The sequence below is a fragment of the Lygodium microphyllum genome, chromosome 7 (assembly GCF_053477565.2).
Source record: "Lygodium microphyllum isolate KBCC chromosome 7, Lygodium_microphyllum_v1.1.10, whole genome shotgun sequence".
Classification (NCBI taxonomy): domain Eukaryota; kingdom Viridiplantae; phylum Streptophyta; class Polypodiopsida; order Schizaeales; family Lygodiaceae; genus Lygodium; species Lygodium microphyllum.
In genome coordinates this window covers 62,749,509-62,766,126 of record NC_141141.1, presented here as the reverse complement: position 1 = coordinate 62,766,126, position 16,618 = coordinate 62,749,509, and the positions used below count along the sequence as shown (strand labels likewise).

At 39.0% G+C, this 16,618-nt stretch overlaps 1 protein-coding gene across 1 annotated transcript; it reads left to right on the top strand.

Annotated features, from left to right (window-relative positions):
* Window positions 1-9,148: 9,148 nt before the first annotated feature.
* On the top strand, window positions 9,149-12,816 carry LOC148033526 (uncharacterized). Its single transcript, XM_087681477.1, has one exon. It carries the CDS (start codon window positions 10,120-10,122, stop codon window positions 12,724-12,726), a length of 2,607 nt encoding a protein of 868 aa, XP_087537603.1. The 5' UTR covers window positions 9,149-10,119; the 3' UTR covers window positions 12,727-12,816.
* The last annotated feature ends 3,802 nt before the right edge of the window (window positions 12,817-16,618 follow it).

Below are 16,618 nucleotides of genomic sequence, written 5' to 3'. Positions count from 1 at the left end.
TAACGTCTTCTAAAGACCAAAACTGGCCTATGAGACAAACTGTGATACAACTGATGAGGTCCAGCTATCCAAAATAAAAGTGCTGAATGAAAAGCTAAAAACTGGAAACTGAAAATACGGTGCTGTGAGTGTGATAAGTGTCGTGTATGTGTATGTGCGTATGTAGCTCTGGTACTCCAGATAATGGCTACAAAAGGGGAACAAATGTCGGCTGTGATAGGGGAACAACTGTCGGCTGTGATAAAGTGGTGCGATGTGTATATGTAACAGATGCACGGAGATATACTATCCTGGGATGTAGTAGCAGTCGTCGAAGTTGCTAATAGCAGGTGATCCCTCCTGGATGCAGGATCTGGTACATCGGCGGTGGAGAAAGAGCAAACTGGAGATCTGAGATCCAATGTGTCGAGTGTCGTCGGATCTCAGTCTGCTATCGATGTAGATCAAGAATCCTCCGGATCTTCTGTCGGTGTGGTTGTGGGGTCCGAAACCCATGGATCCTCATGCGGCGTCAGGTACGCTGGTCCTCAGCCTGCTGTAGTGTGAGCCCGGAGGTCTGGCTGGAGGCTAGTACAGTAGCTCTCACTCTGTCTGTTTGAAAGAACTGTGTAATAGTCGTCTGGGTGGGCCCCTCTTTGACTGGGACCCGCTGTGTGCTCTACTCTCTGATGTGCCATGCCTCTCCCAGAAAATGGCCAAATGATCTCTGATCCATATTAGTCATACATCCCTGAAGTGAGCTGCTCAGAGAGAACATACAAGTCACCCCAAAGGAATGCAAGCTAAATGGAAAAACTGGGAGAGTTGAAGAGGGAGAAAGAGGGCTAAAGCTATATTTTCTCCACATGCAATGCTCTATTTTATTCAGAGCTTTATTTTCCCCACATACAAAGCTCTCTTTCTCTCTCCCCCACACGCTCTACTTCAAGAGCCAAAAACTTTTGGAAGGAAAAGTATTGGCTCTATTGTGGTGAGGCCAAGGGACACAATTTATAGAAAACATAATCTTCAAAATTTTGAGGAAGAGAAAACCAATGCATTGTAAAGAGCTCCTTTTGTTGTGAGAAGGAGAGAGAAACCCTCCAACAAACAAATCTCTCTTCATGTCTTCTCCTTTTGGAAGATAGGCTTGGTGACCTCCTTGGTTCAAGAGTTACCAAAACAAATTTTTAAGTAATAAATAGTAAGGATGCTTTGTTGATGGAAAATGGAATCAAGAGACAACTAACTTACACTAGAACACGTTAGCAAAATTGTGTTTTTGAGAGAAGAATAAAGTATTGAGACACAGCTGCCAAATGTATGCTCAATGAAAAAGGTGTGTCCAATATACTATGGGATGAAGCTAGTAATATAATTTGTTGCCTTATGAAAATGTCTCCTATTAGATTCTAGAAGGCGTAACTCATTTAGAAGCCTTTATTGGTCATAAGCTAGTAGTAAGTCATGTAGAAAACATGAGTGGAAGAAGCTTATGGATGGCGAAATGCATGCTTCCTATAAAAATAAAACTTGGGATTTGTGTGAGCTTCTAAAGGAAATAAATAAATTGCCAATAAAAGTGATTACAGGATCAAGTATAATAAAAAATGAACATTTGAAAGATATAAAGCTAGGTTAGTTGCAAAAGGATTCTCTCAAAAACATGGAGACTATGCTAAAATATAGATTCCAATTGCCAAAATGAAATCATTTTTCTTGCTACTTTTTTAAAAATGAATATATATCAAATGGATGTACACAATGCCTAATTGTATAGGGCACTAGAAGAAGAGATATACATGGCTCGGTGACTTGGTTATGTAAAAGGAGAGCAAGAAAACTTGGTTTTCAAGTTAAAGAAAAGTTTGTATGGGATGAAACAAGCCCCTAGATCATGGTATGCAATCCTTTTAAAGCTCAAGGTTTCAAAAACATATAGTACACTCTACTACAAAGTGTGCAAATGTGACATTGTGTTGGTACTGTTATATGTGGATGTGGATGAAATGTTAATTACAAGGGGTAGTGAAAGTATGTTTGATGAAGTAAAAATATGCTTTCACCAACATTTGATATGAAATATTTGGGAATCTTGCATTAAATTCTTAGTATTGAAGTCAAAAGATCCAAAGCAACAACCTTCATTCCCAACAACAGAAGAATGTTACTAAAATTCTAGAAAATTTTAGCATGTCCAACTGTCATCTTGTCAAAACTCCCATGGAATCCAATATGAAGCTCTCTAAGGATGAAAAAGGAGTTGATTTTGATGCTTCAAAAAATTATACGTCTTTGATTGATGTTCCAATTTGTCTAATGATTATTGGGCCAGATATATGTTATGTAGTAAACAACTTGGCTCAATATATACAAGCTCCTAAATTTTCTCATTGGGACATAGCCAAAAGAGTTCTTAGATACTTGAATAGTACTAGGCATTGTGGAATTCGGAATATGTTGGAAATAATGTGTCTTTACATGGGTTCTTAGATTTTGATTATACCTCAAACTTTGATTATTCCAAGGTTGTTACATGTTATACTTTCTTCTTAGGTAATGGAGCAATCTCATTGACTTCTAAGAAGCAAACTACTATCAATCTTTCTTCAACAGAGGCTGAATATAAAGCCCTTGCAACTTCAACATGTGAGGGTATTTGGTTGACAAGATTCCTACTTGATATTGGATTTTGTGAGATGACTCTATATGTTCCCCTATCTGTTATTATAATATTTCAAGAGATTGTTAGATATGATCAATGCCCCACCCTCATTAGGTGCTACCAATGATCCATGGTGCTCAAAGTTGTAAGGCCCCCATTATGAGAAGAAGCCAAATGTGAGCTCGGACATTGGTTGAGCCCTGACTTGTATATAAGATGAGGTCTATGTGACCGGATGGCAAAAAGGTGACTATTGTGGGTCTAATCTTTGGGTTAGACAGAGTGGTTAAGCTGGTAGCAACTCGAGGCGCATGATGGTAAAGGGAATATTCCCTGGAATATTCCCTGGCCAACTAGTGGAGGCTTATATGGTAGGTCGGTCAGGCCAACCTCATGGCCTTCGCAGGCTATAAAAGCTAAACCCCTTCACAACCATCGATCACTCATCTTTCACCCAGTCAGAGTTGTTGTTCCAGCTAGCCTTAAGCTCTTCACCTATCTTCTGTCTAGATCGCCATCTAAGCTTCACACAGTGGAAGCACACGGGTGGACAGAGCCATCTTTGTATCAGTTGTTTGGAGTTAAAGAATTTACTGATTCTCCTCTTATCTGTTGTGTACTCTCTATCTCTTTCTCAGATTCTGTTCGCTGCGCCGTGTAATATTTTACAGAGATCTCTTGCAAGAAGTTCATCATCAAAGGGCAAAACATATTATTTTTAGAGAACATTATGGAGAAGATAAACTAATGTAGAAAATTGTATTGTGTAGCCGATATATTCACCAAGCCATTAGATGGAGATCTCTTCATCAAGCATATAACTCATCTTAGAATGAAGGAGTGTCCTTTAAGGAAAGGATGATTTAGGAGTAAGGTAAATCCAAAGTATTTGATGAGATCAGCCTTGATATAGCACCATCAATGTAATATTCATAGCATAATTTATTGCATTGTGCCACTGTATGTAGGTAGCTATATAATGCTCATGTCAAGCAATATCCTAGACAGAAAAAATAGTGAGAATAGTTCAATTTCATCAAAAGTAGCATGTCCCAAAGCTTTAGGTTGATTTAGTGTGAGTGGATTGAGTTATTCTTCCTGAGCCTAATTCATTAGTTTGATTAGGATCACTATCATTGCACTTGACATTTGGTCATACATCAATCGAGCTTGAATTCTCCATTGATTGTGAGTTTGATTATGTTGATTGTGCTCTAAAATTGATAATATAGTATGTATGAAAGTAATTCAATAATTACATGATTAGTTTTAGATATCCGATTGTAATGCTTAACTTGGCTTATCATTATTAAAAGTTATATAAAGAGAAGGGAAGGTTGACAAAATGCATTAAAGCACATTTCAAAATATCATGCAAATTTTCCAAGATATAGGATTAAAATTTTGATGAAACAAGAGTGCTACCATCACATCATTGGCCACTACATTCTAATGCTAATCAACTTGCCACACACATTCTAAATGCTAGTCAACTTGCCACATATGTAATAATAGCACTAATGGGCCCTATATATTTTAAACCTCAAGAGGATAAACAAAGCTAGTGTGATTGTAAGGTGAAGAGAAGTAGGCTATATACTAGGGCATCATGCAAGTCGAGGAATAATAGGAAAAAGTGTAGCTATGTCCCCAGGGACGTCAGTCATAAATATATATGTGTATCATGTGGGTTCAACATAAGGGATTTTGAAAAGACCATTTTTACACATATTTTACATACAGAAGGGTCCCATATAAAGGGGTTACTTACAGATTGAATAGAAAATGGCTATGTTTTATTAAAGAAAAATTCGCAGATAAGGATATTTATAAATAAGCCTTAAACACACATTATATAGAGGGTATACATATAGTGAATTCCCCAGGGCTATGTCCCACAAAGTGAGCCATCCTTGCTACATGCATAAATCTTTGCCTCTAGAGATAGGTGAGAATTTGCACATCAGTGTGCACAAAGTGTGTTGTTATGATGCATGAAGTATGTCCCCTTCATTTTTTGTGAGCAAAGCGTAGCATGGATACTTTACTTTGCTCACAACAATGCAAAGTTAGCGAGGCATACCCTCAATAGCTTTGGATGAATGTGACGCCATTCTAAGCATCTAAGTCCATGCATGTGCATATAATGTCTCTATTTGTCAATTTGCAATCCTTCTTCCAAAAAATTCCTCTCAAATCAGTTGTATTCATTGATTTTCAACTCACAAATTGGCACATGGATATAGATATGAATTCATGGGAGCTTAAATATGACAAAAAAGGCTATAAGAGAAGAGTTGATTGTTGGCAAGTTGCACAATTTGTGTACATTTTGCATCACAATGGTCAATCTAAAAGGGAAAAGTATCATGTCACATGGAACATGAAAGTCAATAATTTATAGACACATTCATGCTAATAGACATCCACGTAGATATAAGATATACATATTAGATACATGGACGTTTATGTCTAACTACATGTACATGTAATACACATTTATTTGTATACATGGGTGTGTAAGTATACTTCCTAAGGATGATGATATGAGAGAGAGAGAGAGAGAGAGAGAGAGAGAGAGAGAGAGAGAGAGAGAGAGAGAGAGAGAGAGAGAGAGAGAGAGAGAGAGAGAGAGAGAGAGAGAGAGAGAGAGAGAGAGAGAGAGAGAGAGTCAGTCATAGACTTTATGGCACTTGAAATAGTACAATTATGTGGAAATGAGAACATACAAGTTCACCTACTATAAAGGTCCAAACTTCTTGGTTGATATCAAAATTAAGATAGTTGATACTAGAGCATTCAAGCCCTTACATTGACAAGTTCAAAACTCATATTGATAAGACAAGCGATAAAAGCCATTGTGGCAATACCATAAATGTTCAAAATTCAATAAAAGATGTAGAGAGATGGATGAGAGCCAGCCTCAAATTTTAAAGGGTACCCTAGAATTTCAATTTGCAGGGCAATTTCAAAGTAGCACTTTTAATGAGTCATAATCTATTAGTTCTTGAAGAGTATACACTTAAGTCTACTTATGTGGTGGTCATTTTGAAGTTCAATATATTATTTGCCCTAATGGAGATGGGTAAAATCCCATTTGAAGGGTGTTGCAAGATTCTATTCGAGGGTTGGTAAAGAGAGAGAGAGAGAGAGAGAGAGAGAGAGAGAGAGAGAGAGAGAGAGAGAGAGAGAGAGAGAGAGAGAGAGAGAGAGAGAGAGAGAGAGAGAGAGAGAGAGAGAGAGAGAGAGAGAGAGAGAGAGAGAGAGAGAGAGAGAGAGAGAGAGAGAGAGAGAGAGAGAGAGAGAGAGAGAGAGAGAGAGAGAGAGAACTTGGAAGGTCCTTTAGGATAACAAGAGAGATATGATGTTTAATACTAGTATATGCACTTTCTTTTGGGTTGAAGGACATTAGGTAGAGGTGAGGTTGGTCAACTTTGACACGTCATAAGAGAATTGAAATGGTTGAAGGACTTACAAACTAATTTAGACACAAAATTTTGCAAAATCTAGAGTATCTATACAAGAGAATGGAAAAGATTGAAGAACTTACAAACTAGTTTAGGCACTTTCCTAAGTTCTAGATAAACAAAATCTAGAGCATATATACTTCTTTGGCCATAGTTGATTCGATGGACAATGATTTCTTTTCTTATGATAATCAAAGCAATGAAGTAAGAAGGGATTGCGTCATGTCTTTAATGAGGGTCAAACACATGCACTTGCTATATTTAGGCCTCTACAATCTAAGGAGAAACACCATGTGTTTCAAGTGAGCCATAAGCTCTAGAAGAGAGCATGTGCTTGACCACTTTTGGGGAAAACCTTACCCATGGCATCAGAGTCATGTAGGTACAAATATTTTTTAATAGAAATATGCAGTTGCCACTTTTATAAGACTAGAGCCCCAAACATGTTATGGACAAGTTGGGGATCCATATACTAAATTAAGCTCATTTAAAGATGCCTAGTGGCTTTGAAATTTCTAAAAAGGAGTGCCATCACCATTATTTGTGAGATAGGTATCTTGTTATTATTCAATGATTTGGTGGGCCCATGATTGCTTGGAAATGTGAATAACCAAATAGATGATTGCTCACATAAGCACTGACTAAAAGACAAACATATTAGGAAAGGGCAATAAGCACACTAGACAAACATAAGTCAACCTTGAATATATCTTTCTGTATTCTCTAGCCAATTACTTGGCTAAAGCATCCAATAAAATGAAAACCATAGCATTTCCAACAATTTAGCCTAGAATGAGCATGCTTGTCTTCTTAAACTAGAGAGCCATTCACTAAGGATTATTTTAGTGGCTATTATTTGCCGAATGGCATTTTAAAGAAAAACAATATGACCATTTGAAAGTCAAGATACGTGAATGATGAACTCCAATATAATTTTATTTGTACTCCAAATGTTTTCCAACATTTACCAGGGATTTCTCAAAGATTCATGTCTAGAAGAATAAATGTATAAAGTTCATACATGTCAACGTGTTAAAACCAATCTCTCAACAATAACCCATAAAAATGAGAATATTAACACACATCAATATTATTAATATATGCTAGTATAAGTTATTTTTAGGGCTCTCATTGTCTTTGAAGCCCAATGCACCTATATGCTAGAGGTTGTGACTATACATTTAGACTTTGTGTAACTTTCTTTCTCTTTTTGCTTATTTTAGACATAGGGGGTTTGAAAACATTATATTGATCTAAATGTAGTGGAAATGCTCTAGTGTGGCCAGTCAAGATGATAGTTTTGGAATAGATCAAAATTTACAAGAGGCCTTAATAGCAGCTTTATAAACTTGTTTGCTTTCCTTAACAAAACCCAAAAAGGAATTTGCTTCTTTAAGGCAAGGTTCTAAAGCATTCTCAATATTCATTTTGCTAAAACTAGCTCCTCCTTGTAATTTAGAGTTCCAAGGAACTTAAGCTCCTAAATTGGTTTAGAGGAAAAGTAGAGCAATATTTCCTAACAACTTCTTGAAGGTGTGCATTTAGGAATTGTTAGTAGAAATATTTTGGTTCTTGGGAATATTTGATTTCTATGAACAATACATTTCGAATTTGAGAATTTCTTTTGGAATAGGATTGAGTGTGGAACAAGGTCTCAACAACCAAGTGGATATCATTGGCAATTACAATTCCTCATTTGAGAAATGTTTTATTGTGACCCTTTGGCTTCACAATTGACCATACCATTAATGTCTTTCACAAGGTATGGAGGGATGAAGAAAAATGGCCAAGGTGGCCCTAGAGATTTTTTCTTGATGGAGCATCTTTACTCCAAAGGTATGTTCATGAAAACTCGAGGTTTAATGTAAATTGAATGGCAAAAATTTTGAAAAACTGTTCAAAATGTAAGGGAAAATTTTTAAAATCTTAAACTTTCCAAAATGTTTAGTTACCAAAATGGAAGACATATGCAATTTGATTTAAAAATCCCTCCAGAATTTTGAGTTAAAGGTTATTATATCTACAACCCAAAATTGTTTTTGTGAACATTGCTCCAAAGTTCTTAAGTGATAGGGACATGCACCCTTTTCATTTTAATGAAAGGCTTGAACTACCAAGGGTCTCGTTTGTACAAGCATATTAAACCAAAGGTCTTTAGATGCTATGTTTTATAAGCTCAAGATCTCTTTAAGAGCTTGAATATCCCTTTAGATGTACAATTTCTTGATAATGTTAACTTAGTGTTGTATAAAAAAGTAGTTGTTGATCTAACCCTTTGTGAGACATAGGATGGGGTCATTGATAATTGTGAATGGAAGATTGATTGGTCAAAATTAAAGTGGAATAGGTGGATAAGAGTTCACCTTATGTTATTTATAAAAAAGCTTTATTGTGAATGGTATTCGTACCATCATGTGCTTTGAACTTGAAAGTCTGGAGATGGTAATTGAAGATTTTGACATTTAATTTCTAAGTGTAATCTTTGGACTTCCAACTTTGCAAATTGACAATACATTTTCAATTTAACAAAAAGCAGGACGACAGATTTAAGGGTTGAAAGTTACGATGACTATTATCTGTAGACCTTGATTCAGAGTTCGCTCGAAAAAAGTCAAGGTTTGATGCAAAGTGGAAAAAAAACCCTTCAAAATAGATTTACATAATTGTAAGGTGTAAAAATGGCAGGGCCTCTCCAAGATTTTGAGTTACTTTACTGCAGTGTTCATGAAAAACCGAGGTTTAATGTAAAGTGAATTGCAAAATTTTTAAAATAACCTTCAAAATTGAGGAAGAAGGTTTTAGACCTCGAACGTTTGAAAAATTTTAGTTATAAAAATGGCAAATACATGTAATTTGATTCAAAAATCCGTGCAAAAATTTGAGTTAGAGGTTTTTGTATCTGCTACGAAAACTCGATAGAAGTTTTTGTATGTGCTGAGAGAGAAGGTGTTGGGAATCAAGGTAGACTTGACTTGAAGGTTTTTAATCTTATGTCGCTCATGTGAGGAACCTGGCTGACTTGGTAAAAGAGGTGGCCACATGACTTTTTGAGACTGGAAAGCCCTTTAGGAAAATGAGATAGTGGGACAATCCCTAGTCCCCAACCAAGCCTCAGCTTCAACCCCAAGCGATGGTGGGTCTGTCGTTAACACGATTCCGTGACAGAATTTGTGTGTCCATCTCTCTCCCATTCATGTAATCACCATCAAGGGACCAACAAAGGAGTAGGAGGAGGAAGAAGAAGAAGGAGGAGGAGAAGAAGAGTTCACGTGATCATCATAACATCATTATAACAGCATCACCATCATCGTCATCACCAGCATCTCCCTGGTTGCTCTTGGGAGGCTAATGTATTGTTGTCCTGTCTACCCCTCCCCTTTCAATTGCGTGCAGTACACAGGTCCATGCCCTTGCCTCTGTCGGCTTTGACTTCCCCCACCTCCCTTTTGGGCTCCTGAACAAGTCCCATTTGCAGAAGGTGAGGCTGCTTGACCCCCTGTTTTCAATCGGTTCTTGCAGGCATGGCTTTAAGCTTCTCCTCCCCCCCAACCCAACATAAAATCTTCGATCTTTTTGTATGAGCCTTGCTGATTCATGGTTATGCCGTGTCAATCAAGGCACTACTATCTAGCTTCAACGTTTGCCTCAGCTCTGTGTTCAGGCTGACCCTGCTGATTCATGGTGACACTGTGTCAATCAAGGCAGTAAGTTATAACCCTCTGCACCTTCAAGTTTGTCTCAGGTCTGTACATAGGCTCAAATCTGCTGATCCATGGTGACTCTGTGTCGACCAAGGCAGTATGATACAGCCTTGTGCATATCATGAAGATCCACCACGTGCAGGTTAATCAAAGGCTTTTGAGGTTTCATTGATCCACCGCACACAGGTTAATCAAAGGCTTTTAATGTTTCATCGATCGTTCTCCTTCCACCTTCCAATTGGTCCAATCCCTATTTGATGACCCAGGTGACTACAGGCTGCACCGATACATTCCCAGGTTTAGCTGCATGGTGATGGGATTTTCTTCCCATCTCCTGGAAACCCTTTTGCAATTTCCCCTTGATGAGCATGGCGACTACAAGCTCCACAAGTCACAATGCCAGGCCCTCTGCAAATACTCGACTTCTAACTTGGAGAGATTATTTGGCACCATTATTAGTCCCCCTCCAACGGACTCCACACCGCATCCTCTCGGAACATGGAAATTGCTCTCTGCCTTGTATGAAAGAACCCTCTTCAAATTCAAATTGTCCAGGAAAGAGAATGGATCAAGCCGTGACGATTCGAGCTTTGGCTACAGCCTTTCTTCCATCCTTAAGGAGCTGCAGAGCATGCCACATGCCATTGAGGAGCTTTACCGTGTTATCAAGGAGGCACAGCATTTCCTGCAAGAATGCAGTAACGCAGAATGGTGGAGGGACATTGTTTTAGCTTGTACAGACATGCAGGTCCAAGATGTTCACATCCATGACCTCATGTTGTGCATAGCTGGCTTGAAATTATCCTTGAATAGTGCACGAGGCGTGGAGGTAGAATCTCGAGCAAGATTTACTCGTCTCGCCATCGCCCAATGCTATGCAGAAATGAATGATCTATCTATGTTGGACTCGCAATTAACCAAGGCTAGAGATATAGATCATCAACATCTTCTTTCTGAGTTGCGGCAATTAAAGGTGAGGTTTGATGGGATGAGTTCTGTGAGGAAAAAGATCATGAATGCTCAAGAGAAGCTTAAGCATGACACAGTCCAATTTTTGTGGCAAAAGAAAGAACAAAATGAGAACTACTCAGTGGGCAAAGGTTTACATAACATTTATATACAAATGCAGGAGTTAACTTTCCCGTCTCAACCTTGCTTAATTGGTAAGGGCAGGGGTGGGTCAGTGTTTGAAGCTTCCTGGTTAGGCATGAGGGTTGCAGCAAGGCGGTTTGATTTTAACACTCACAGGTACTTTTTTTATCATGGAATTGCTGCCTTATTACAGCTGCAACACCCCTTTTTAATTCAGATATTTGGATGGTCACATGATGCTTCACAGGGCTTAGGCTATATAATATCAGAACTTCTGACAAACAACCTCACATCACATTTGACAGAGAGAAGTAGGCTAAAGAAACATCCCCTTCGGCTCCCAGTGCTGGTGGACTTGATGTTGCAGGTGGCAAGAGGCATTGAGTATATGCATTCAAAGAATATCGCACATCAGAATCTCAAACCATCCAATATTTTTGTCAAGCCATTAAGCTCATGCAAAGAACTGATGGAGGAAGGCTACGGGAGGGTGAAGCTCTGCGATTTCGATTGTGAAGACCCTAGCTGCACCTCAGAAAACATTGTATATATGGCACCTGAGGTTTTAGCTAGGGAGATTAGGGTTGATGGTGAGAACATAGCTCATCTACGTCAGGTGGATGTCTATAGCTTTGCTATGATCTTTGCATTTGCCCTCACTGGGCATCAACCTTTTGCAGAGATCAAATCAAGGACTATCCTGCAAGATATGTTTATGAAGGGTGTGAGGCCTGGTTTACCATCAAGTTGCCCTGCATTCTTGAAAGACCTCATAACAAAATGCTGGTCAAAAGATCCCCCTTTACGGCCTTCTTTTTCCAGCATTACTTTGGCATTAAGACAGTTTAAGCTCCTCATAATGAAATCTAACAGCATTGAACGACTGTTGGGGAGCTTGGGTGAGAAGGAGGCCTTTTTGTGCACGCCGGTGATTTCCTATCAAGAGCTTTCTGTTGCAACCCATCAGTTCAAGAGAAGGTATCCCAATGTCAGCATGGATAACATACATCAAGGTGTTCTTTCGGATGGCTTGGACATGCTTGTCCAAGAGAGACGGAGCTTCCTGGAGGAGACGGATATCTGGAATGAGGTGGTCCAACTTTTTAACCTCAGGCATAGCAATGTTGCTAGCTTACAAGCAGTTTGCACCCATGGTTCAAATTGCTGGTATATCTACAAGTGCATTGGTATACAAGGATCACTAGACAGGTGGCTTGCTTCTGATTGTCAGATGCAAAAGCCACTGGATGCAGAAGCTTGTTACAGGGTCATTCAGGGTGTTGCATGCGGTCTTCAGTATCTTCATTTACAAGGTATGTTGTGTACCGTGTCTGTTGAAAGCATCTTACTCAATGAACAATTTGAGCCGCAAATCCTAGTAGATGCTTCACTGTGTAAACAAAGAGTTGGTAGCCTGGTCCATGAGCAAGCATTAGATGTAAAAAGCTTCGGAAACTTTCTCACGCAACTCTTGTTGTACTTGGGCAAGTATGATGGCTTAGTGTCAGAAGTCAGGCTTCGAACAGCATACATTTCCATGCTGGGAGATGTGCAAGGTTTTTGCTTGAACAGTGAAGACGCTAAGATGGATGAAGTGGTAGAGATGTTAGAATCACATGATGAATGCCATCCTTATTCTCTTAAGGAGGATCTTTCAGAGCTCATAAGTGGTACGCTGGACAAAGAAGTTGTTAGCTCGAATATCAATTCCTTGTCTTATGCAGGTGTCAGGTCAGATAGTTTGTACATGGAGTATCCTAATGAAGTAGACAGCAGCAGGGAAGTTGGTTCTTGTTACATGTCTGGTTTATTTGATTCTTAAAGACGCTTCACACATGCAATTGTATTCAGATACTTTCCACATCTTAGAGACTCGATTGGTTGCTTATTCTACAATCTTTTGAATAGGAAACTGTGTCATCAGATTTGCCTTGATCTCACTTGTATATGAAACTAATGTTTTGATTCAATGAATTTACAAAGGGGGCATGACAAGCTGCAGCATTGCACGTCCTCAGAGAGCTTTTTTCCAGTTTGCACGTCCAGGTTGGGGCGTGTGTGACAACACTCTGATCAGACCAGGGTATCAGGCAGAGCAGTCTTTGAAGTTCTATATGCTTAGGAGAGGCAGCAGTAGTGTAACTATTCACTTGGAAATGGGGAGGCAGCTGGTTCAATGTAATACACAGGACCAGAGGAGTGTTTCATCATTGCCATCTTGGCCATCATTGTTGTTCTTGAGGTGTTGCAAACATGTTCTGCATCAGTGCAGCATGTTCAAGACAGTGTGCGGCTGCATGCAGACTGTTATCGGGCACGTGGGTAGATTTTTGTGTGCAGCCATCTACAGGTCCAACACTGAAAAACAAAAATATTTTGTGTGTAAGCATACACATGTTAATTGAATCCAATCAATAAATAATGTTCTATCACCAGAACAGCCATCGGCTACCCTGCTATTGCCACATCACCTGGCTTGGAACAGCATTGCCTGTTCAGAAACAAAACCTTGCCTCGAATTACTCATATTTTTCTGGCATTTTTCGGTGCATTAAAACAGCGACAGTTGAGGCAGTTGTACAACACATGAGACTTTTTCTAGCTCCAACATATCGTATAAAATGGACTTAGTATGCACACCATGCTGCATCCTTCTTGTCCATCCGTAGTTGTTACCATTGCCATCCATCATCATCTACCCGCATCTCATCATCCAGAGGTGTGGTGCGGGTTGTCTGATTGCCAGCCATCTGGACTTGGTTTGCTGTTGTGTGGAGGTTTTTGGGCTGTAGCTTGATTCTACCCTGTGTTTTAGATTGGACTAGCTGTGCTTTTCCTCTTCCACACCAGCCTAATCTCTGTTTTGCTTCTTCCAACTGCTCGCGCTGATTTTGAAGCCTTTTGTATCCCCGTTGCATTTGGACACATGGTTGCTGTGTGAGTGACACCACCCTTTTCTTCACTCGTTCATTTTCCACATTCATTCGTTCATTACATTCCACTTCTTGTTTTGCATTTTTGTATTTCTTCTAAGTTGTCTCATTTTAGTTGCCTCCATACACGTTTATGTGCTCTTTCTATCCAAACCCTAACATGTTCTCACATGGTACCAAGAACTGATGCTCTACAAAATGTTTTCATGACATGGCTATTAGAAGGTTTCATTTGTATGAGTGACAAGGGCAACATGTTACTAGCTTACAATGGTTGAGATACTTTTCTCTGGGGAACCAATCTTGCCTTCTTAGCTTTCTCCTTACTAGAGGCCTTGAGGTGGCACTATGCTCTCAATTAGGACAATACATCCTCCCCCTCATCTTCATATAGTTTAATAGATATTGATATTAGACATTGAACTTATAGAGTACTTGTGTAGATAATGGCTCAACTATACTCTTCTATGGTCACTTTGCACTCCTTCAAGAGTTGCGCATCAATTAGAGTCACTTGGTTACTCTAACCACCTCTCCAATTAAGGACATATCACATACAAGGTAATTGGTGATTTTGCATAATCATCATAGTAGGCCATGTATCATGTTTGTATAATCCTTTTGATTCATATGAGTTCAAAACCCTCTTAGTTTCATTTTTTGTTGTATAGGATTTGATCGTAAGTCACCATGGAGATCATGATCAATATTTGCATGTTAATGTCCATAAAGGAGGCTCTAGAAGCAAATATACATATTCAAATATTCTTGTTTCATTACCCTTTTTTCATTTGAGTATGTTATTGGTGCTAATCATTCTTAATTCTCTCCTATCCCTCTCTCTTCACACGATCATTTAAGATCTCTTTCTTATGCTTTCAATAGCTTATGGCTAGGTTTTGCACTTGTGCCATCTACGTTAGATTCCAATCTATCAATCTCAACCACATCAGGCTTAAGATCTTTGTTTCATCTCAAAGTTCATTTTCATTATCACTTTCACATATTATCCATGGGTGCATGTTACTCTGTACCCTGGTGCTCTGTCACTATATCTCACACCTAGCCACAAGTGAGCACACATCCCTCTCTTGGGATGGCTATGTTGGATATCCCTTCTATGCTTCTTGGAAATCTTTCCATGGTCACTTGAACACAAGGATATACATCCCTTGCTTATGATGCCATTTTTCTTATGCCATGGGTCACTTTGATGTAGGGATATCTCTCCCTTGCTTTCCATCATTCCTAGGCTAGACAATTGAGTCAAACATTTGGATCCAGATCGATGCATGGTGTGCAGTGTGGGACAAATCTTGAAGTGTAGTCTATTGATCCACCTTAATTTCGCCACTCTCCACACTAAGTGCACACACTCCATTTGCTACGACCAATAATGTTGACAAGGCTTGCTTTAATGAATTGAACTTCACGACTTGGTTCAACCTCATGCAAAAAGTGCTTGAGTCTTAGGGTCTTTAGAACCTAGTAGTTAGTCTACTAGCTATGTTGGATTCTTAACTTACCCATCCTAACCATATTTATTAATGAAAGGATTACAATGCTACAACAAATGTTGAGTTAATGTAGCAGTTACTACAATTTCACCTCCAACTTAAATTTTTTTCCCTATTATCTTATGGTTGGAGTCATTTAAGTGACCACTATGTAGCAACAAGCAATCAAACCTGACATATCAAGCTCAATCATAAACTACAACAATTCTCCTTTAAGAAAGGGGATGAATCGAAAGATGGCAAAATATAAGTAGTTATTCATTGAGTTTGCCACCCCAGTGGCTCATTGAAGTCAAATGATGATCAAGTCACACAGTTTCTAAACAAACTACCCTCTAAATACTTCCACTTCATGTAGCAAGTCATCCCTTTGCCCTTATTGCCAATCTTGTATGAGTTTGAATGTTAACTTTGCATTATGCATAGTTATATGACCAATTCTACAAAGAGATCTCTCCCCTACATTGTTTATTTCAAAGGGGCTCTAGTATCCTCTTCTTCAAAGGGGAAGTCTCATGAGGTGGCAGGAACTCCCAAGAAGTGAAGGCAAGTCCTAGAAAGGGTCACATACCTTCTTTTGATGTAATGAAAAAAAAAATAACAATTTGGTAGTAGGCCTAAAAAGAACAAATACTACCAACACTTAGGTGAAGTGAATGAGAAGTTTCATATCAAGGTCCAAGTTCTTCCACCTAGAGTATCTCCATAGAAGACTATGATTGCACCCATGAGCTCACTTTGGGCACTTGAGAGGGGATCCTCGTCTAGCACGTACATCTACTTTCATGTTCCTCAAATCTTCTACATAAATCATCTCCAAATTAGATTAGGATTGCATAAGAACGGCACCCAGTGGTGCTACTTCCATTGGGCACCCAAGAGTGGATCCCCCTTTAGCATCTACACTTACTTTTCATGTTCCTCCTAGTATCCACCTAGCTTAGCGACACATTGCTAGATATTAGTATATGGATTGCCTCCTCTGTCAACACCTTTTAGGATGATTGAAGGTATGTCTGATTGGCCTTGTGCAACATGGACATTGGATTTTTTGCATTGAGCTCATCTAGCCATTGTTACAAGGGCTCTTGTTTTTGCCATAGTGTGATCGATTTATCTGCATCAATGAGATTTCCCTTAATAGAGAACTATTGAAGGACGTGCACGATGATGCCCACATCCTTAGGCCAACACCTTTTGGGTTTCTTAGAGTACACTAGGCTAGTATATCTTTAGGCTACTAAATTTAGCATTTAGGTTACTA